General features: G+C 47.2%; 1 protein-coding gene across 1 annotated transcript in view; it reads left to right on the top strand.

The window, feature by feature from the left end:
* The window catches only part of LOC143293161 (uncharacterized), a 212,381-nt gene that overhangs the window by 91,687 nt on the left and 100,694 nt on the right, over window positions 1-20,000 (top strand). Inside the window, exons 20-28 of the mRNA XM_076604084.1 lie at window positions 1,272-1,466; window positions 2,259-2,456; window positions 6,520-6,714; window positions 8,590-8,847; window positions 9,871-10,152; window positions 11,046-11,255; window positions 12,137-12,360; window positions 14,580-14,838; window positions 18,921-19,076. Of these exons, the coding sequence (XP_076460199.1) occupies window positions 1,272-1,466; window positions 2,259-2,456; window positions 6,520-6,714; window positions 8,590-8,847; window positions 9,871-10,152; window positions 11,046-11,255; window positions 12,137-12,360; window positions 14,580-14,838; window positions 18,921-19,076 (1,977 nt within the window). The remainder of the gene's footprint in view (window positions 1-1,271; window positions 1,467-2,258; window positions 2,457-6,519; window positions 6,715-8,589; window positions 8,848-9,870; window positions 10,153-11,045; window positions 11,256-12,136; window positions 12,361-14,579; window positions 14,839-18,920; window positions 19,077-20,000) is intronic.

Consider the following 20,000-nt stretch of genomic DNA (forward strand, 5'->3'; position numbering starts at 1 on the left):
TGTGGTGTGGTGTGGTGTGTGTGGTGTGGTGTGGTGTGAGTGGTGTGGTGTGGTGTGTGTGGTGTGGGGTGTGGTGTGGTGTGGTGTGGTGTGGTGTGGTGTGGTGTGTGTGGTGAGTGTGGTGTGGTGTGGTGTGTGTGGTGTGGTGTGGTGTGATGTCGTGTCGTGTGGTGTGTGTGGTGTGGTGTGTTTAGTGTGGTGTGATGTGTGTGGTGTGGTGTGGTGTGGTGTGGTGTGGTGTGATGTCGTGTCGTGTGGTGTGGTGTGGAGGCGTCACTGCGTTCGGACAAATCCATAAACGCTACACCACCTCTGCTAGACCAGCAGCATGACCCCACGCGCCTTGGTCAGGCTTGGAGTGCATGGATATATATTTGTTGGTGTATCAGAGTGAACTACTTCTACATGATTCGGCCAGAGGGACAGCATTCTTGTTGCCATGGGGTCTTGTTCTGGTGCGTGAGGTGCGTGCCGCACACAGGACCTCGGTTTATCGTCTCATCCCAAGGACTAGACGCCCAGACTGATTTTTCAGTCAAACTTGGGAGAAAGGGCGAAAGAGGGATTCGAACCCACACCCTCACGGACTCTCTGTGTTGGCAGCTGAGGGTCTTATTCATCATTCTGCCACCTTCCTTACAGGTACCTAACAGGTAACTCTCGTTTAATCGGTTCAATCGGGCGCAATAGTCGAGTGGTTAAAGCGTTGGACTGTCAGTTTTAGGGTCCCGGGTTCGAATCTCGGTAACGGCACCTGATGAGCAAAGGGTGGAGATTTTCCGATCTCCCAGGTCAACATATGTGCAGGCCTGCTTGTACCTGAACCCTCTTCGTGTGTATACGCAAGCAGAAGATCAAATACGCATGTTAAAGATCCTGTCATCTATGTAAGCGTTCTTTGGGTCGTGTAAACAAGAATATACCCAGCATGCACCTCACCCCTGAAAACAGAGTATGGATGCCTTCATGGCGGGTAAATAAACAAAACGGTCATAAATGTATATTGTTACATGTCTGTCTGAGTGTGTATGTGTGCGTGCCTGAAATCTCATTGAATGACACAGGAAACGAATGATAAGCACCTAGTGGCAGCCGTCAGTCGGCTCTACCCAGGTAGGCAGCCTGTTGTGCAAATGACTCCGTGTTTGTAAAGCACTTAGAGCTTGGTCTCCGATCGAGAGTTAGCGGTTTGTAAGTATCCATGGCGTTGACCCTCATTCATTCATCAGTCAAATCTGGTTTACTCGGTGAATGACCCCTGTGTGGCACAGCGGCGGTGTGTCTGCCGGACACGGTGGTGGACGCCCAGAACCCGGCAGTGCTGGTCCCCACGGGGCAGGTCCAGCTGGGGCACACAGTCACCCTCACGTGCCACGTGCCCGGCATGCCCGTCTTCAGCCGCTCGCGCCAATGCGTCTACCAGCAGGGCCGCTACCAGCTTGTTGGAGGCGACTACGACTGTGGCTGTACGTGTGTGTGTGCGTGTGTGGGTGGGTGGAGAGGAGAGGGGGGGTCTGTGTGTGTGTGGCGGGGGAGGGACGGGGAGGTGGGGGGAGAGTGTGTGTGTGGGAGGGGTGGCTGTGTGTGTATGGGGGTGGGGGGATGTAGGGGTGGTGGTGTACGTGTGTGTGTCTGTGTGTGTGGGGGGGGGGGGGGGGTGTACGTGCGTGTGTGTATGTGGGGAAGTGTGCGTGTGTGTGTGTGGAGGGGGGGGTGGGTGTGTGCGTGCGTGCGTGTGTGTGTGTGTGGGTGGGTGTGTGTGAGTGCGTGCATGCGCGCTCGCGTGTGTATATGCGTGTGTTTGTGTTGGCTGTGGGAGGAGGGATAAAGATGTTTCTTGAAGCACCATGGTACCAATACTGTTCATTAAACCACTTACCAGATCTGAGGGATACATTCATCCATACAAGCCAGTTAAAAGAATATAACTACTGTGTATACGCTGCCGATTCATGGTGACGATGATGATGATGATGATGATGATGATGATGAAGATAGAGATGGTGAAGAAGAGGAACAAGAAGAAGAAGAAGAAATCATAACGATCAGAATGTGAAACAGTTAAACAACCGTGATGACGATTGATAACGAAAGTGATCTTGATGACGATGATTACAATATCTGTAACGACGACGACGACGATGATGATGATGATGATGACGATGATGATAACAACGATGATGACGATGATGACGATGACGTTGACGATGATGACACGACGACTGATACTGTCCCCGTCCCTCCCTCTCCTCGCGCAGTCATCGACTGCGGGGCTCCGGACCAGGTGTCTGGCAGTGTGTACGGGGGCTTCAACCACCGCAACACCACCTTCGGGGCCAGCTTCCAGTTCTCCTGCCAGAACCTGTACACCCTGAGGGGCAGCAGCGAGGCCGGGGACACCACTGTCAGGTGCCTCACCTCGGGCACCTGGGACTTCGGCAGTCTGCGCTGCGAGGGTCAGCAGTTTGGGGTTTTGGTTTTCTTTGTTTATTTGTTGTTCGTGTTGTTTTCGTTGTAGTTTGGAAGACTGACCAGTTATTTCCATGTTGTTTTGTTGTTTGGAGGGTGATCCTTCATCTTCATATTGTTTTTGTTGGTTTTTGTAAGGTGACTAGTTATTTTCACGTTGTTTTTGTTTTTGTGGTGGTTTTGTTTGTTGTTTTTGTTGTTTGGAATGTGACCACTTGTGTTCATGCTGTTTTGTTGTTGTTTGGAATGTGACCACTTGTGTTCATGCTGTTTTGTTGTTGTTTGGAATGTGACCACTTGTGTTCATGCTGTTTTGTTGTTGTTCGGAATGTGACCACTTATGTTCATGCTGTTTTGTTGTTGTTTGGAATGTGACCACTTGTGTTCATGCTGTTTTGTTGTTGTTCGGAATGTGACCACTTATGTTCATGCTGTTTTGTTGTTGTTCGGAATGTGACCACTTGTGTTCATGCTGTTTTGTTGTTGTTTGGAATGTGACCACTTATGTTCATGCTGTTTTGTTGTTGTTTGGAATGTGACCACTTGTGTTCATGCTGTTTTGTTGTTGTTCGGAAGGCCTTCCTTTATAGTCATATTGCTTTTGTTTGGTGTTTTCATGGGATTGTAACCAGTTATCTCCATGTTGTTTTCGTTGACGTCTGGGAGGTGGACCAGTTATCTCCATGTTGTTTTCGTTGACGTCTGGGAGGTGGACCAGTTATCTCCATGTTGGTTTCGTTGAGACGGTCTGGGAGTTGACCCGGTTATCTCCATGTTGTTTTTTCGTTGACGTCTGGGAGGTTGACCATTTATCTCCATGTTGTTTTTCGTTGACGTTCTGGGAGGTGGACCAGTTATCTCCATGTTGTTTTCGTTGACGTCTGGGAGGTGGACCAGTTATCTCCATGTTGTTTTCGTTGACGTCTGGGAGGTGGACCAGTTATCTCCATGTTGTTTTCGTTGACGTCTGGGAGGTGGACCAGTTATCTCCATGTTGTTTTCGTTGACGTCTGGGAGGTGGACCAGTTATCTCCATGTTGTTTTCGTTGACGTCTGGGAGGTTGACCAGTTATCTCCATGTTGTTTTCGTTAAGGTCTGGAAGCAGAACCTTTAACCTTTTTTTTTGTTAAGCTGACACATGGCTGTGGATATAGTGAAGTGACACATGGCTGTGGGTATAGTGAAGTGACACATGGCTGTGGGTATAGTGAAGTGACACATGGCTGTGGGTATAGTGAAGTGACACATGGCTGTGGGTATAGTGAAGTGACACATGGCTGTGGGTATAGTGAAGTGAAGCAGGGCTGTGGGTATAGTGAAGTGACACATAGCTGTGGGTATAGTGAAGTGACACATAGCTGTGGGTATAGTGAAGTGACACATGGCTATGGGTATAGTGAAGTGAAACATGGCTGTGGTATAGTGAAGTGACACATGGCTGTGGGTGTAGTGAAGTGACACATGGCTGTGGGTATAGTGAAGTGACACATGGCTGTGAATATATAGTGAAGTGACATGGCTGTGAGTATAGTGAAGTGACACATGGCTGTGGGTATAGTGAAGTGACACATGGCTGTGGATATAGTGAAGTGACATAGCTGTGGATATAGTGAAGTGACACATGGCTGTGGGTATAGTGAAGTGAAACATAGCTGTGGGTATAGTGAAGTGACACATGGCTGTGGGTATAGTGAAGTGAAACAGGGCTGTGGGTATAGTGAAGTGACACAGGGCTGTGGTTATAGTGAAGTAACATAGCTGTGGATATAGTGAAATGACACATGGCTGTGGGTATAGTGAAGTGACACATGGCTGTGGGTATAGTGAAGTGAAACATAGCTGTGAGTATAGTGAAGTGACATAGCTGTGGGTATAGTGAAGTGAAACATGGCTGTGGGTATAGTGAAGTGACACATGGCTGTGGGTATAGTGAAGTGACATAGCTGTGGGTATAGTGAAGTGATATATGGCTGTGGGTATAGTGAAGTGAAACATAGCTGTGGATATAGTGAAGTGACACATGGCTGTGGGTATAGTGAAGTGACACATGGCTGTGGGTATAGTGAAGTGAAACATAGCTGTGAGTATAGTGAAGTGACATAGCTGTGGGCATAGTGAAGTGAAACATGGCTGTGGGTATAGTGAAGTGACACATGGCTGTGGGTATAGTGAAGTGACATAGCTGTGGGTATAGTGAAGTGATATATGGCTGTGGGTATAGTGAAGTGAAACATAGCTGTGGATATAGTGAAGTGACACATGGCTGTGGGTATAGTGAAGTGACACATGGCTGTGGGTATAGTGAAGTGACATAGCTGTGGATGTAGTGAAGTGACACATGGCTGTGGGTATAGTGAAGTGAAACATAGCTGTGGGTATAATGAAGTGACACATGGCTGTGGGTATAGTGAAGTGAAACAGGGCTGTGGGTATAGTGAAGTGACACATAGCTGTGGATATAGTGAAGTGAAACATGGCTGTGGGTATAGTGAAGTGACACAGGGCTGTGGTTATAGTGAAGTAACATAGCTGTGGATATAGTGAAATGACACATGGCTGTGGGTATAGTGAAGTGAAACATAGCTGTGAGTATAGTGAAGTGACATAGCTGTGGGTATAGTGAAGTGAAACATGGCTGTGGGTATAGTGAAGTGACATATGGCTGTGGGTATAGTGAAGTGACATAGCTGTGGGTATAGTGAAGTGACATATGGCTGTGGGTATAGTGAAGTGAAACATAGCTGTGGGTATAGTGAAGTAACATAGCTGTGGATATAGTGAAGTGACACATGGCTGTGGGTATAGTGAAGTGACACATGGCTGTGGGTATAGTGAAGTGACATAGCTGTGGATGTAGTGAAGTGACACATGGCTGTGGTATAGTGAAGTGACACATGGCTGTGGGTATAGTGAAGTGACATAGCTGTGGGTATAGTGAAGTTAAACATAGCTGTGGGTATAGTGAAGTGACACATGGCTGTGGGTATAGTGAAGTGACACATGGCTGTGGGTATAGTGAAGTGACACGTGGCTGTGGGTATAGTGAAATGACATAGCTGTGGGTATAGTGAAGTGAAACATGGCTGTGGGTATAGTGAAGTGAAACATGGCTGTGGGTATACTGAAGTGACATAGCTGTGGATATAGTGAAGTGACACATAGCTGTGGATATATAGTGAAGTGACACATGGCTGTGGGTATAGTGAAGTGACATGGCTGTGGATATAGTGAAGTGAAACGTGGCTGTGGGTATAGTGGACACAGGGCTGTGGGTATAGTGAAGTGACATAGCTGTGGATATAGTGAAGTGACACATTGCTGTGGGTATAGTGAAGTGACACATGGCTGTGGGTATAGTGAAGTGAAACAGGGCTGTGGATATAGTGAAGTGAAACATGGCTGTGGGTATAGTGAAGTGAAACAGGGCTGTGGATATAGTGAAGTGACACATAGCTGTGGATATAGTGAAGTGAAACATGGCTGTGGGTATAGTGAAGTGAACATGGCTGTGGATATAGTGAAGTGAAACATGGCTGTGGGTATAGTGAAGTGACACATGGCTGTGGGTATAGTGAAGTGACACATAGCTGTGGGTATAGTGAAGTGACACATGGCTGTGGGTATAGTGAAGTGACATAGCTGTGGGTATAGTGAAGTGACACATGGCTGTGGGTATAGTGAAGTGACACATGGCTGTGGGTATAGTGAAGTGACATAGCTGTGGGTATAGTGAAGTGACACATGGCTATGGATATATAGTGAAGTGACACATGGCTGTGGGTATAGTGAAGTGATACATGGCTGTGGGTATAGTGAAGTGACACATAGCTGTGGGTATAGTGAAGTGACACATGGCTGTGGGTATAGTGAAGTGACATAGCTGTGGGTATAGTGAAGTGACACATGGCTGTGGGTATAGTGAAGTGACACATGGCTGTGGGTATAGTGAAGTGACACATGGCTGTGGGTATAGTGAAGTGACACATGGCTGTGGGTATAGTGAAGTGACACACTGACGCGACACGCGGCCCTCACTGTGCGGTGTGCAGGCATGCGGTGTACGGACCCGGGTAGTCCCCCGAACGGGCGTCAGGTGAACACCACGTCCTACAACCAGGGCGACCTGGTCCACTTCCGGTGTGACCAGGACGGCTTCTCCCTCAGCGACCCCTACCCCCTGACCTGCCGCCTCAACAACCAGGGCACCAGGCTGGAGTGGAACGGCACCCTGCCGGCCTGCGTCGGTGAGTCAGGAGGGGCCGGCCACCCACCCCACCCTCCCCACCCCGCCCCATCCACTCGCTGGACACCGTTTGTTGGTGTTCAGTGTTGTCCATAGACACTAACATCTCATATTTACAGCTGTCATATTACAGAATTGTTGTGTTCAGTGTTGTCCATAGACACTAACATCTCATATTTACAGCTGTCATATTACATAATTGTTGTGTTCAGTGTTGTCCATAGACACTAACATCTCATATTTACAGCTGTCATATTACAGAATTGTTGGTGTTCAGTGTTGTCCATAGACACTAACATCTCATATTTACAGCTGTCATATTACATAATTGTTGTGTTCAGTGTTGTCCATAGACACTAACATCTCATATTTACAGCTGTCATATTACAAAATTGCTAGTGTTCAGTGTTGTCTATAGACACTAACATCTCATATTTACAGCTGTCATATTACAGAATTGTTGTGTTCAGTGTTGTCCATAGACACTAACATCTCATATTTACAGCTGTCATATTACAGAATTGTTGGTGTTCAGTGTTGTCCATAGACACTAACATCTCATATTTACAGCTGTCATATTACATAATTGTTGTGTTCAGTGTTGTCCATAGACACTAACATCTCATATTTACAGCTGTCATATTACAAAATTGCTAGTGTTCAGTGTTGTCTATAGACACTAACATCTCATATTTACAGCTGTCATATTACAGAATTGTTGTGTTCAGTGTTGTCCATAGACACTAACATCTCATATTTACAGCTGTCATATTACAGAATTGTTGTGTTCAGTGTTGTCCATAGACACTAACATCTCATATTTACAGCTGTCATATTACAAAATTGCTAGTGTTCAGTGTTGTCTATAGACACTAACATCTCATATTTACAGCTGTCATATTACAGAATTGTTGTGTTCAGTGTTGTCCATAGACACTAACATCTCATATTTACAGCTGTCATATTACAGAATTGTTGTGTTCAGTGTTGTCCATAGACACTAACATCTCATATTTACAGCTGTCATATTACAGAATTGTTGTGTAGAGTGTTGTCTGACTGCACAGACACTCGGTAACTACAGAATCGGAATCAGAGTGACGGTAACTTCATTATCCCAGGAAGAGAAATACAGTGCGCTGAAGTCTGTGATGCCTACATACCACAAGTAGAACAGTAAAATACAACCATGTAGCAAAACCGTACATACCACAAGCAGAACAGTAAAATGCAACCATGTAGCAAAACCGTACATACCACAAGCAGAACAGTAAAATGCAACCATGTAGCAAAACCGTACATACCACAAGCAGAACAGTAAAATACAACCATGTAGCAAAACCGTACATACCACAAGCAGAACAGTAAAATGCAACCATGTAGCAAAACCCTACACAACAGTCCTAGCAAAGCAAGCCCGATAAAAAATATCTTTCCGCAGGTATTGATGTTACGTCTTTTGTTGAAGTTGTTTCTTTGAGCAGCAGTAGACATTCCTGTTGATTGTCCGGACAGATGTTTATAGGAGGAATAAAGTATGTACGGAAATAAGATGGATAAACAAATGCGCCTATCAGAGATGCGGCATGCAGACTTTCTGACCCCTCAAAATGGAGCTGTCTGTAGTTCCAATCAGTGGATGACTCATTTTAAAACTGTAAGACCAGAGCTGTTTGATTTTTAGTAGTATTTACCAAAAATGATACATCATTTCAACACCACAGTGCATGTGCTTGTAGGCGGATGGTTTGAGATTGTGACCACCCCAGGAAAACAGAGACAGAGAAATAGCGGAACACTTCCTTTGACCTGTCACCATTCACTCTCCACACACACACACACACACTGCCTTTTTTCCTTTCATTTTTCAAACCAGACACGGAGAAACCAGTGCTGACGGGCTGTGTCAACGAGACAGTGGCCGTGCCGCGGTATGCACGTGCCGACACAGTGCTGAGTGTGCCCACTGCCTCCGACAACGTGTACGTCAGCAAGCTGCGAGTGACGGACCCTGTGGGCGCCGCCTTCTGGCCCTCCGACACGCTGGTCATGTCCAGGATGACCGTCTTCTACACCAACGCCACTGACCACGCCGGCAACACCGCCGGCTGCGTCACCACGGCGGCCATCATTGGTGAGGATCTGGCTTAAAGACACAAACACAGCTATCGTTTTCTGTCTAGGATCTGGCTTAAAGACACAAACACAGCTATCGTTTTCTGCCTAGGATCTGGCTCAAAGAAAGAAACACAACTATCGTTTTCTGTCTAGGATCTGGCTGACAGAAACACAACTATCGTTTTCTGTCTAGGATCTGGCTGACAGGAACACAACTATCGTTTTCTGTCTAGGATCTGGCTGACAGAAACACAACTATCGTTTTCTGTCTAGGATCTGGTTTAAAGACACAAACGCAACTATCGTTTTCTGTCTAGGATCTGGCTTAAAGACACAAAAACAACTATCGTTTTCTGTCTAGGATCTGGTTTAAAGACAGAAACACAACTATCGTTTTCTGTCTAGGATCTGGTTTAAAGACACAAACACAACTATCGTTTTCTGTCTAGGATCTGGCTTAAAGACACAAACACAGCTATCGTTTTCTGTCCAGGATCTGGCTGACAGAAACACAACTATCGTTTTCTGTCTGAATAGAAATTGTAAATGCCATTTTAAAAAAGAGTCCCTCAATTTAGTCTCTCGATTTAGTTCTGATAATAAGTAGGATGAAAATTATACCTTTTTTAAACGATATATTTACTCCTCCTCCTCCAAAAGGACAACATTCCGTCCATCACCCAGTGCCCCCTGGAGATGAATGAATGGCTACGTGTCTAAAGCATTTTGCAGTGAATAGACAAACCAGTGGAAAGAAGAAGAAGTGTCTCTTCAAAGTGATAATGAATGAATGATAGACGTGTCCCACTATGACCATCAGAACAGCAGAGGAGGCAACAGCTGTCCCGACTATGTGGGATAGAATTGGATTGTAGTGGAGAGCGTCCTGCCCAAGTCTCTCGGCAATAGAGCTTGACGATAATCGGCGTTGGGTGATGCAGTAGATAAGAAGAAAATTATATTCTCTCTCTCTCTCTCTCTCTCTCTCTCTCTCTCTCTCTCTCTCTCTCTCTCTCTCTCTCTCTCTCTCTCCCAACAGACGACGTGCCGCCGACCATCGAATGCCCGCTGGAGATGGTGCGGGAGTTCACCCTGGAGAACGAGGTGATCAACGTGGTGTTCTCCCCTGGCGACCTGCTGACCCTCACGGACAACATGGGCACCAGGGTGCCAGTCTTCACGCCCCCCGAGGTGACCTTCACCTCCAACGCCGCGCAGATGTCGGCCAGCTTCCCGCCCTTCCAGGAGTACGACGTGACGGCCACGGTGCAGGACCTCACGGGCAACCCTGCCTCCTGCACCTTCCAGCTGCTCTTCAGACGTACGTGGAGATGTGGTGACTGCTGTGACTTTCCTGTCAGTCCACTGTCTTCTTTTGTTCTTTCTCCTTAAGCTGGTCTGGAACATCAAACCCAGCGTCCAGTCTTTCGGATCAGACGTTAAACCGAGGTCCCGTATGCAGCACGCAGTTGGCGCACTGAAAAAGAACCCATGACAACGAGATTGTTGTCCTCTGTCAACATTTTTCTGTAGAAGAAATCCACTCTGAAATGTATACATAGAGAGACAGACAGACAGAGAAAGATACAGACAGAGAGAGATGTATATCTATCATATCACAGAGAGAGAGGGGGAGGGGGAGAGAGAGATGTATATCTGTGCATATCACAGATAGAGAGAGAGAGAGAGAGAGAGAGAGAGATCTATCACATCACAGAGAGGGGGCAGGGAGAGAGAGAGATGTATATCTGATAGATAGAGCGAGAAGGGGGGAGGGAGAGAAAGAGAGACGTATATTTATCTTATCACAGATATATATATATATATATATATATATATATATATATATATATCACAGAGAGGGGAAGAGAGAGAGAGAGATGTATATCTGATAGACAGAGAGTGGGGGTGAGAGGGAGGGAGAGATGTATATCTGGTAGAGAGAGAGGGGGGGAGAGGGAGAAAGAGAGGTGTATATCTAACATATCACAGAGAGAGACAGATGTATATCTATCATATCACAGAGAGAGAGAGATGTATATCTATCATATCACAGAGAGAGAGATGTATATCTATCATATCACAGAGAGAGATGTATATCTATCATATCACAGAGAGAGAGAGATGTATATCTATCATATCACAGAGACAGATGCATATCTATCATATCACAGAGACAGATGTATATGTATCATACATCACGTGCACTCACAGCGGAGGGCTGCTCCCCGTTCTCCCTGCGGACCCCTGTCCACGGGAGGAAGTCGTGCACGGCCCAGCCCTCCAACCAGGGCTTCACCTGCCAGCTGTCCTGTGACCAGGGCTACGTCTTCCACCACAAGCCTGCCTCCTCCTCCATCACCTACTCCTGCAACAGGGGAGACTCCTGGAACGTGCCCGACACGCCCGCCTGCGTCCAGGCCAGTACGTGCCACCCGTCTGGCTCCTGTGTGTGTGTGTGTGTGTGTGTGTGTGTGTGTGACTTGACTTGACTTGACTTGACTTGACTTCATTTATTGTCATAAAATCCCGGAGGATTAATAGACACAACAAAGAACAAAAGGAACAAAGAAATAAACACTCATCTAATACGCATGCATTGAAATACATAGTTGGCGGGTGTTTTTTGGGTTTTGTGTGTTTTTTTTTTGACAGTCATCGTAGTTGAATAAATCACTTGGTTTTAGGATATTGTTTTGTATTTTTCTAGTGATCACATTTCATTGATGATCATACTGCTGTACAGTTGTAATTAGATGGTTTCGCAAATTATGAAATAAGATACACGTATCTAAGAAATGCAATTCATCTTCAACAACTTCACATATATCACATAACCTCTCTTCTCTGGAAATATTTGCATATCTTTCTCGTTCGATATTTAAATAACGCGCGCGTGTGTGTATGTGTGTGTATGTGTGTGTGTGTGGGGGGTGGATAGGAAGGGGGGGCGGAGTAGGTGTGGGTATGTCTTCGTGGTGCTATTTTGTTTTCTTTCTTTCCTTCCCTTTTCAAAAGACAAAATCGGTCTTTTTTTTCTATCGCCCAACCTCTTTCTTTCTTTCTTTTTTTTCTGCCTTCCTTCCTTTCTTTCTTTCTTTCTTTCTGCTTTCCTTCCTTCCTTCCTTCCTTTCTTTTTTCTTTCTTCCTTCTTTTCTTTTTTCCTTCCTTTCTTCCTTTCTTTCTTTGTTTCTTTCTTTTTTTCTGCCTTCCTTTTTTCCTTCCTTCCTTTCTTTCTTTCCCTTCTCAAAACAAATCTCTTTTTATTTTTACTATTATTTTATTTTTTTACAATCGTGAACCAGACGACACGAGCCAGCACGCCAGGTTCCGCCAGACGTTCCGCTTCACCTACACCAAGCAGGAGAGCGGCTCGTGCCCGGACCTCAGCGTCTACCGCCAGCTGCTGGAGCAAGAGCTGGACAAGAGTGAGAGCTACCTGCCCAGCCTGTGCAACGTCCAGAACCCCGCGGACCGCATCACCGGGCAGCTGGCCGTCACCGACATCGCCGAGACCGGGCCCAGCGAGGTGATTAGTGTAGTGAGGCGGGGCTCCTCCACACAGGGATATATGATGGTAAAGGGAGGCTGCACATAGGGATACATGAAGGTAAAGGGGGCTACACACAGGGATACATGAAGGTAAAGGGGGCTACACACAGGGATACATGAAGGTAAAGGGAGCTCCTACACACAGGGATACATGAAGGTAAAGGGGGGCTCCTCCACACAGGGATACCTGAAGGTAAAAGGGGCTGCACACAGGGATATCTGAAGGTAAAGGGGGGCTACACACAGGGATACATAAAGGTAAAGGGGGCTCCTCCACACAGGGATACCTGAAGGTAAAGGGGGCTGCACACAGGGATACATGAAGGTAAAGGGGGCTCCTCCACACAAGGATACATAAAGGTAAAGGTGGGCTCCTCCACACAGGGATACATGAAGGTAAAGGGATGTTCCTCCACACAGGGATACATAAAGGTAAAGGGGGCTACACACAGGGATACATAAAGGTAAAGGGGGCTACACACAGGGATACATGAAGGTAAAGGGATGTTCCTCCACACAGGGATACATAAAGGTAAAGGGGGCTACACATAGGAATACATGAAGATAAAGGGGGCTACACACAGGGATACGTGAAGGTAAAGGGGGGCTACACACAGGGATACATGAAGGTAAAGGGGGCTACACACAGGGATACATGAAGGTAAAGGGGGCTACACATAGGAATACATGAAGATAAAGGGGGCTACACACAGGGATACATGAAGGTAAAGGGGTCTACACACAGGGATACATGAAGGTAATGGGGCTACACACAGGGATACATGAAGGTAAAGGGGGCTACACACAGGGATACATGAAGGTAAAGGGGGCAATACACAGGGATACATGAAGGTAAAGGGGGCTATACACAGGGATACATGAAGGTAAAGGGGGGCTACACACAGGGATACATGAAGGTAAAGGGGGCTATACACAGGGATACATGAAGGTAAAGGGGGGCTTCTCCACACAGGGATACATAAAGGTAAAGGGGGCTACACACAGGGATACATAAAGGTAAAGGGGGCTACACACAGGGATACATGAAGGTAAAGGGATGTTCCTCCACACAGGGATACATAAAGGTAAAGGGGGCTACACATAGGGATACATAAAGGTAAAGGGGGCTACACACAGGGATACATGAAGGTAAAGGGATGTTCCTCCACACAGGGATACATAAAGGTAAAGAGGGCTACACACAGGGATACATGAAGGTAAAGGGAGGCTACACACAGGGATACATGAAGGTAAAGGGAGGCTACACACAGGGATACATGAAGGTAAAGAGGGCTACACACAGGGATACATGAAGGTAAAGGGAGGCTACACACAGGGATACATGAAGGTAAAGGGGGCTACACACAGGGATACATGAAGGTAAAGGGGGCTATACACAGGGATACATGAAGGTAAAGGGGGCTATACACAGGGATACATGACGGTAAAGGGGGCTACACACAGGGATACATGAAGGTAAAGGGGGCTACACACAGGGATACATGAAGGTAAAGGGGGCTATACACAGGGATACATGACGGTAAAGGGGGGCTCCTCCACACAGGGATACATAAAGGTAAAGGGGGGCTACACACAGGGATACGCGAAGGTAAAGGGGGCTACACACAGGGATACATAAAGGTAAAGGGGGCTACACACAGGGATACATGAAGGTAAAGGGGTGCTCCACACGGGGATACGTGAAGGTAAAGAGGGCTCCACACGGGGACACACAGAGGTAAAGGGGCCTCCACACGGGGACACACAGAGGTAAAGGGGCCTCCACACGGGGACACACAGAGGTAAAGGGGCCTCCACACGGGGAACACACAGAGGTAAAGGGGCCTCCACACGGGGACACACAGAGGTAAAGGGGCCTCCACACGGGGACACACAGAGGTAAAGGGGCCTCCACACGGGGACACACAGAGGTAAAGGGGCCTCCACACGGGGACACACAGAGGTAAAGGGGCCTCCACACGGGGACACGTTACCGAGTCAGGGAACTGTCAGGGGATGGAGACATAATAACCTTCACTTTGATTGGTTTTACCCTTTGTTATTCCGTCTGCAGACCTTTATTTATGGCCTTCGTGACCACAAAAAAACAACAACAACAACAAACAAACAAACAAAACATTTCTGATCCTGATTCCCCCCACCCCACCCCACCCCCCCCACCCGTCACGTGTCCAGGTTCAGGTCAACATCACCCTGACCTACGACCGGCGGGAGAACAAGATTTACGAGGACTGCCAGAGACTGGTTCAGATCAGCTATGAGAATGACAACTTCCAGATCACAGCGCCCTTCAGGAAGTCCTTCAACCCGCTGGGCTGTCCCGGGATTCGAACCACAGAGGGGGGCACCATGGTTGACGTGGAGTACTTCTGTCCCACGGGCAAAATGATCAAGTACACCCCGCAGGGCTACCAGGCCGCCATCGACGTTTGTGGTGAGTTGGTGGTGAGGGGGGAGGTGGAGGAGTGGTTAAAAGACGCTTTTTGGCCAGTACAGTGTCCGTGGGGGTGTAGGTTCGTATCCCCGGTCATTCTCCCAAGTTTGACTGGAAAAACCAATCTGAGCGTCTTGGTCATCAGGATGAGACGATAAACATAGCCCCGTGTGCAGCACGCACTTGGCGCACTGAAAAAGAACCCATTGTAAAATATATATACGCGTTGTCCTCGGGCAAAAGTGTGTAGAAGGAATTTATTCTGATAGGAATACAGATATACTAAGATGCTTGCACTCAAGGCCAGGCTTGCGCGAGAGTTATGCTATTGGTCAGGCATCTGTCCAAGATGTAGTGTAGCGTATATGGATTTGTCCGAACGCAGTAACGCCCCCTAGAGAAGATACATTGAAAAAATCGGGGGCGTGGGAGATAGCAGATTCCTGATCTTCTGTTGAGATGTGTCATGGCTGTGATGTTGTGGTGAGAAGATGTGTGTGTGTGTGTGTGTGTGTGTGTGTGTGTGTGTGTGTGGTGTTGGTTTTTTTTGTTGTTTTTTTTGGGGGGGGGGTTGTGGTGTGTGTGTGTGTGTGTGTGTGTGTGTGTGTGTGTGTGTGTTGTGAGATTCACATTCAAACTCAATCGTGAGTGTGAAACCCACAGTGTGTGTGTGTGCGTCTGTCTAGACATGTGTGGACTAGATGTTAAGTTTTTGTGTTGATCTGGATCGGTATTGTGGTCCAGAGAATTGTTCACGTCATATGATTGAAATACTGTGTCTGTGTGTGTGTTTGATATGGCAGACAACAGGTAACGTTCATTACTGTTACATGTGGAGAAAACATGAAAGGATTTTCATGAACAGTTCTCCACGATACGCCATGGGTTAGGAATGACAAGAAAGACGCACTTTGCTGGTCAGCATATAAACTGCAGTCATGATAATCATGGACCTTTGTGGTCAGCTGAACAATATGCAACAAAGTCAAATGTCAAGACTTACTGTATTGTATTGTGATGTGTCATTCTCTGTCAGAACAGATGTCTGTGTGTGAAATCAGGGCTGCTCTGTTCAGGGACAGTGCTTCGCCACAGTGCAGCGCCGCCTTTTTTTTTTCTTCTTTTTTTTTTGTCTACAAGCACATTGAATTGTTTGCCTATCACAGTGTTTCTGTCTACAAGCACATTGAATTGTTTGCCTATCACAGTGTTTCTGTCAACAAGCACATTGATTTGTTTGCCTATCACAGTGTTTCTGTCAACAAGCACATTGAATTGTTTGCCTATCACAGTGTTTCTGTCTCCAAGCACATTGAATTGTTTGCCTATCACAGTGTTTCTGTCAACAAGCACATTGAATTGTTTGCCTATCACAGTGTTTCTGTCTCCAAGCACATTGAATTGTTTGCCTATCACAGTGTTTCTGTCTCCAAGCACATTGAATTGTTTGCCTATCACAGTATTTCTGTCTCCAAGCACATTGAATTGTTTGCCTATCACAGTGTTTCTGTCTACAAGCACATTGAATTGTTTGCCTATCACAGTGTTTCTGTCAACAAGCACATTGAATTGTTTGCCTATCACAGTGTTTCTGTCTACAAGCACATTGAATTGTTTGCCTATCACAGTTTTTGGATTTCTTTACAGAATATTCCCAGGGACAACCCTTTGGTTGATATTGATTCTTTTACGTGCGCTATGTGCATGCTGCACACGGGTACTAAGCTTATTGTCTCATCCGAATGAATTTTGCGTCCAGACCAGCACTCAAGGTCCAGTGGAGGGGGAGAAAATACTAGCTGTTTGTGGGATTCGATCCCTTGCGCTCAGATTGTCTCACTTCCTGGGAGACACGTTACCACAAGGCCACCACCACACCTCTGTGGATTGTCTTCCCCTTTGTGCTTTATGGATTGTCTTTCCCTTGTCTTCCCCTTGTGCCATGTGGATTGTCTTCCCTTTGTGCTCTATGGATTGTCTTCCCTTTGTGCCGTGTGGATTGTCTTCCCTTTGTGCTCTATGGATTGTCTTCCCTTTGTGCTCTATGGATTGTCTTCCCTTTGTGCTCTATGGATTGTCTTCCCTTTGTGCTCTGTGGATTGTCTTCCCTTTGTGCTCTGTGGATTGTCTTCCCCTTTGTGCTCTATGGATTGTCTTTCCCTTGTCTTCCCCTTTGTGCTCTGTGGATTGTCTTCCCTTTGTGCTTTATGGATTGTCTTCCCCTTTGTGCTCTGTGGATTGTCTTCCCCTTTGTGCTTTATGGATTGTCTTCCCCTTGTCTTCCCGTTTGTGCCCTGTGGATTCTCTTCCCCTGTGTCCTCAGTGGATTGTCTTCCCCTTTGTGCTCTGTGGATTGTCTTCCCCTTTGTGCCCTGTGGATTCTCTTCCCCTGTGTGCTCCGTGGATTGTCTTTCCGTTTGTGCTCAGTGGATTGTCTTCCCTTTGTGCTCTGTGGATTGTCTTCCCCTTTGTGCTCTGTGGATTGTCTTCCCCTTTGTGCTCTGTGGATTGTCTTCCCCTTTGTGCTCTGTGGATTGTCTTCCCTTTGTGCTCTGTGGATTGTCTTCCCCTTTGTGCTTTATGGATTGTCTTCCCTTTGTGCTCTGTGGATTGTCTTCCCGTTTGTGCTCAGTGGATTGTCTTCCCTTTGTGCCCAAGTGGATGAATAAGGGCGGTGTACTGTGGATGAATAAGGGCGGTGTACTGTGGATGACTAAGGGCGGTGTACTGTGGATGACTAAGGGCGGTGTACTGTGGATGAATAAGATGAATAAGGGCGGTGTACTGTGGATGAATAAGGGCGGTGTACTGTGGATGAATAAGGGCGGTGTACTGTGGATGAATAAGATGAATAAGGGCGGTGTACTGTGGATGAATAAGATGAATAAGGGCGGTGTACTGTGGATGAATAAGGGCGGTGTACTGTGGATGAATAAGATGAATAAGGGCGGTGTACTGTGGATGAATAAGATGAATAAGGGCGGTGTACTGTGGATGAATAAGGGCGGTGTACTGTGGATGAATAAGATGAATAAGGGCGGTGTACTGTGGATGAATAAGATGAATAAGGGCGGTGTACTGTGGATGAATAAGGGCGGTGTACTGTGGATGACTAAGGGCGGTGTACTGTGGATGACTAAGGGCGGTGTACTGTGGATGACTAAGGGCGGTGCCCTGTGGATGAATAAGGGCGGTGCAGTGTGGATGACTAAGGGCGGTGTACTGTGGATGACTAAGGGCGGTGCCCTGTGGATGAATAAGGGCGGTGTACTGTGGATGAATAAGGGCGGTGTACAATGGATGAATAAGGGCTGTGTACTGTGGATGAATAAGGGCGGTGTACTGTGGATGAATAAGGGCGGTGCCCTGTGGATGAATAAGGGCGGTGTACTGTGGATGACTAAGGGCGGTGTACAATGGATGAATAAGGGCTGTGTACTGTGGATGACTAAGGGCGGTGTACAATGGATGAATAAGGGCGGTGTACTGTGGATGACTAAGGGCGGTGTACTGTGGATGAATAAGGGCGGTGTACTGTGGATGAATAAGGGCGGTGTACAATGGATGAATAAGGGCTGTGTACTGTGGATGAATAAGGAGGGTGTACTGTGGATGAATAAGGGCGGTGTAGTGTGGATGAATAAGGGCGGTGTACTGTGGATGAATAAGGGCGGTGTACCGTGGATGAATAAGGGCGGTGTACTGTGGATGAATAAGGGCGGTGTACAATGGATGAATAAGGGCTGTGTACTGTGGATGAATAAGGGCGGTGTACTGTGGATGAATAAGGGCGGTGTACTGTGGATGAATAAGGGCGGTGAAGTGTGGATGAATAAGGGCGGTGTACTGTGGATGAATAAGGGCGGTGTACTGTGGATGAATAAGGGCGGTGAAGTGTGGATGACTAAGGGCGGTGTGCCCTGTGGATGAATAAGGGCGGTGTACTGTGGATGAATAAGGGCTGTGTACAATGGATGAATAAGGGCTGTGTACTGTGGATGAATAAGGGCGGTGCCCTGTGGATGAATAAGGGCGGTGTGCTGTGGATGAATAAGGGCGGTACACGGTGTGTCTCGTTGCAGTGTCGTGTCCGGAAGGCACGCGCATCGTGGGCAGCATGTGTGAGCTGTGCCCTCAGGGCACGTACAGCCCCACCCCTGCCCGCCCCGGCTGTCTGTTCTGTGACCCCGGCACCTCCACCTACACTGTGGGGGCGGTCTCCAAGGCAGAGTGCACTGGTGGGTGGGGAGAGGAGTGTGTGAGTGTGTGTGTGTGTGTGTGTGTTGTTTTGTGTTGTGTCTGTGTCTTTTTCTGCAGTGTATGTCTGTAAATCAGAGACTGACAAAAGCAAACGTTTGGCCAACAGCAAATGTGAGAGCTGTGTGATGAACTGTTTCTCCACTGCGATGGGAATTCACTTTTAGGTCTTTTGTGAAGGACTGTGACTCTCACACCAAGAGACAAGACTGCACTGTTTCAAAGACTGCAAGCAAGATGGCATTTGGGGACCATCCCCAACGCCGACTGTCCAAAAGCCCTCTTTGCCGTGAGAGTAGGTTTGTGACTTGGGCAAGACACTCTCCACCATAGTCACTCTCCACGGTAGATACCATAGACACTCTCCACCATAGACACTCTCCACCATAGACACTCTCCACCATAGATACCATAGACACTCTCCACCATAGACACTCTCCACCATAGACACTCCACCATAGTCACTCTCCACCATAGACACCATAGACACTCTCCACCATAGTCACTCTCCACCATAGTCACTCTCCACCATAGACACTCCACCATAGTCACTCTCCACCATAGACACTCACCACTATACTCACTGTCCACCGTAGCCACTCTCCACCATAGTCACACTCTCCACCATAGTCACTCTCCACCATTGTCACACTCTCCACCATAGTCACTCTCCACCATAGTCACTCTCCATCATAGACACCACCATAGTCACTCTCCACCATAGACACCATAGACACTCTCCACCATAGACACCATAGTCACACTCCACCATAGACACTCTCCACCATAGACACTCACCACTATACTCACTCTCCACCGTAGCCACTCTCCACCATAGTCACACTCTCCACCATAGTCACTCTCCACCATAGTCACACTCTCCACCATAGTCACTCTCCATCATA

This window comes from Babylonia areolata, chromosome 18 (assembly GCF_041734735.1).
Source record: "Babylonia areolata isolate BAREFJ2019XMU chromosome 18, ASM4173473v1, whole genome shotgun sequence".
NCBI classification, from domain to species: Eukaryota; Metazoa; Mollusca; class Gastropoda; order Neogastropoda; family Buccinidae; genus Babylonia; species Babylonia areolata.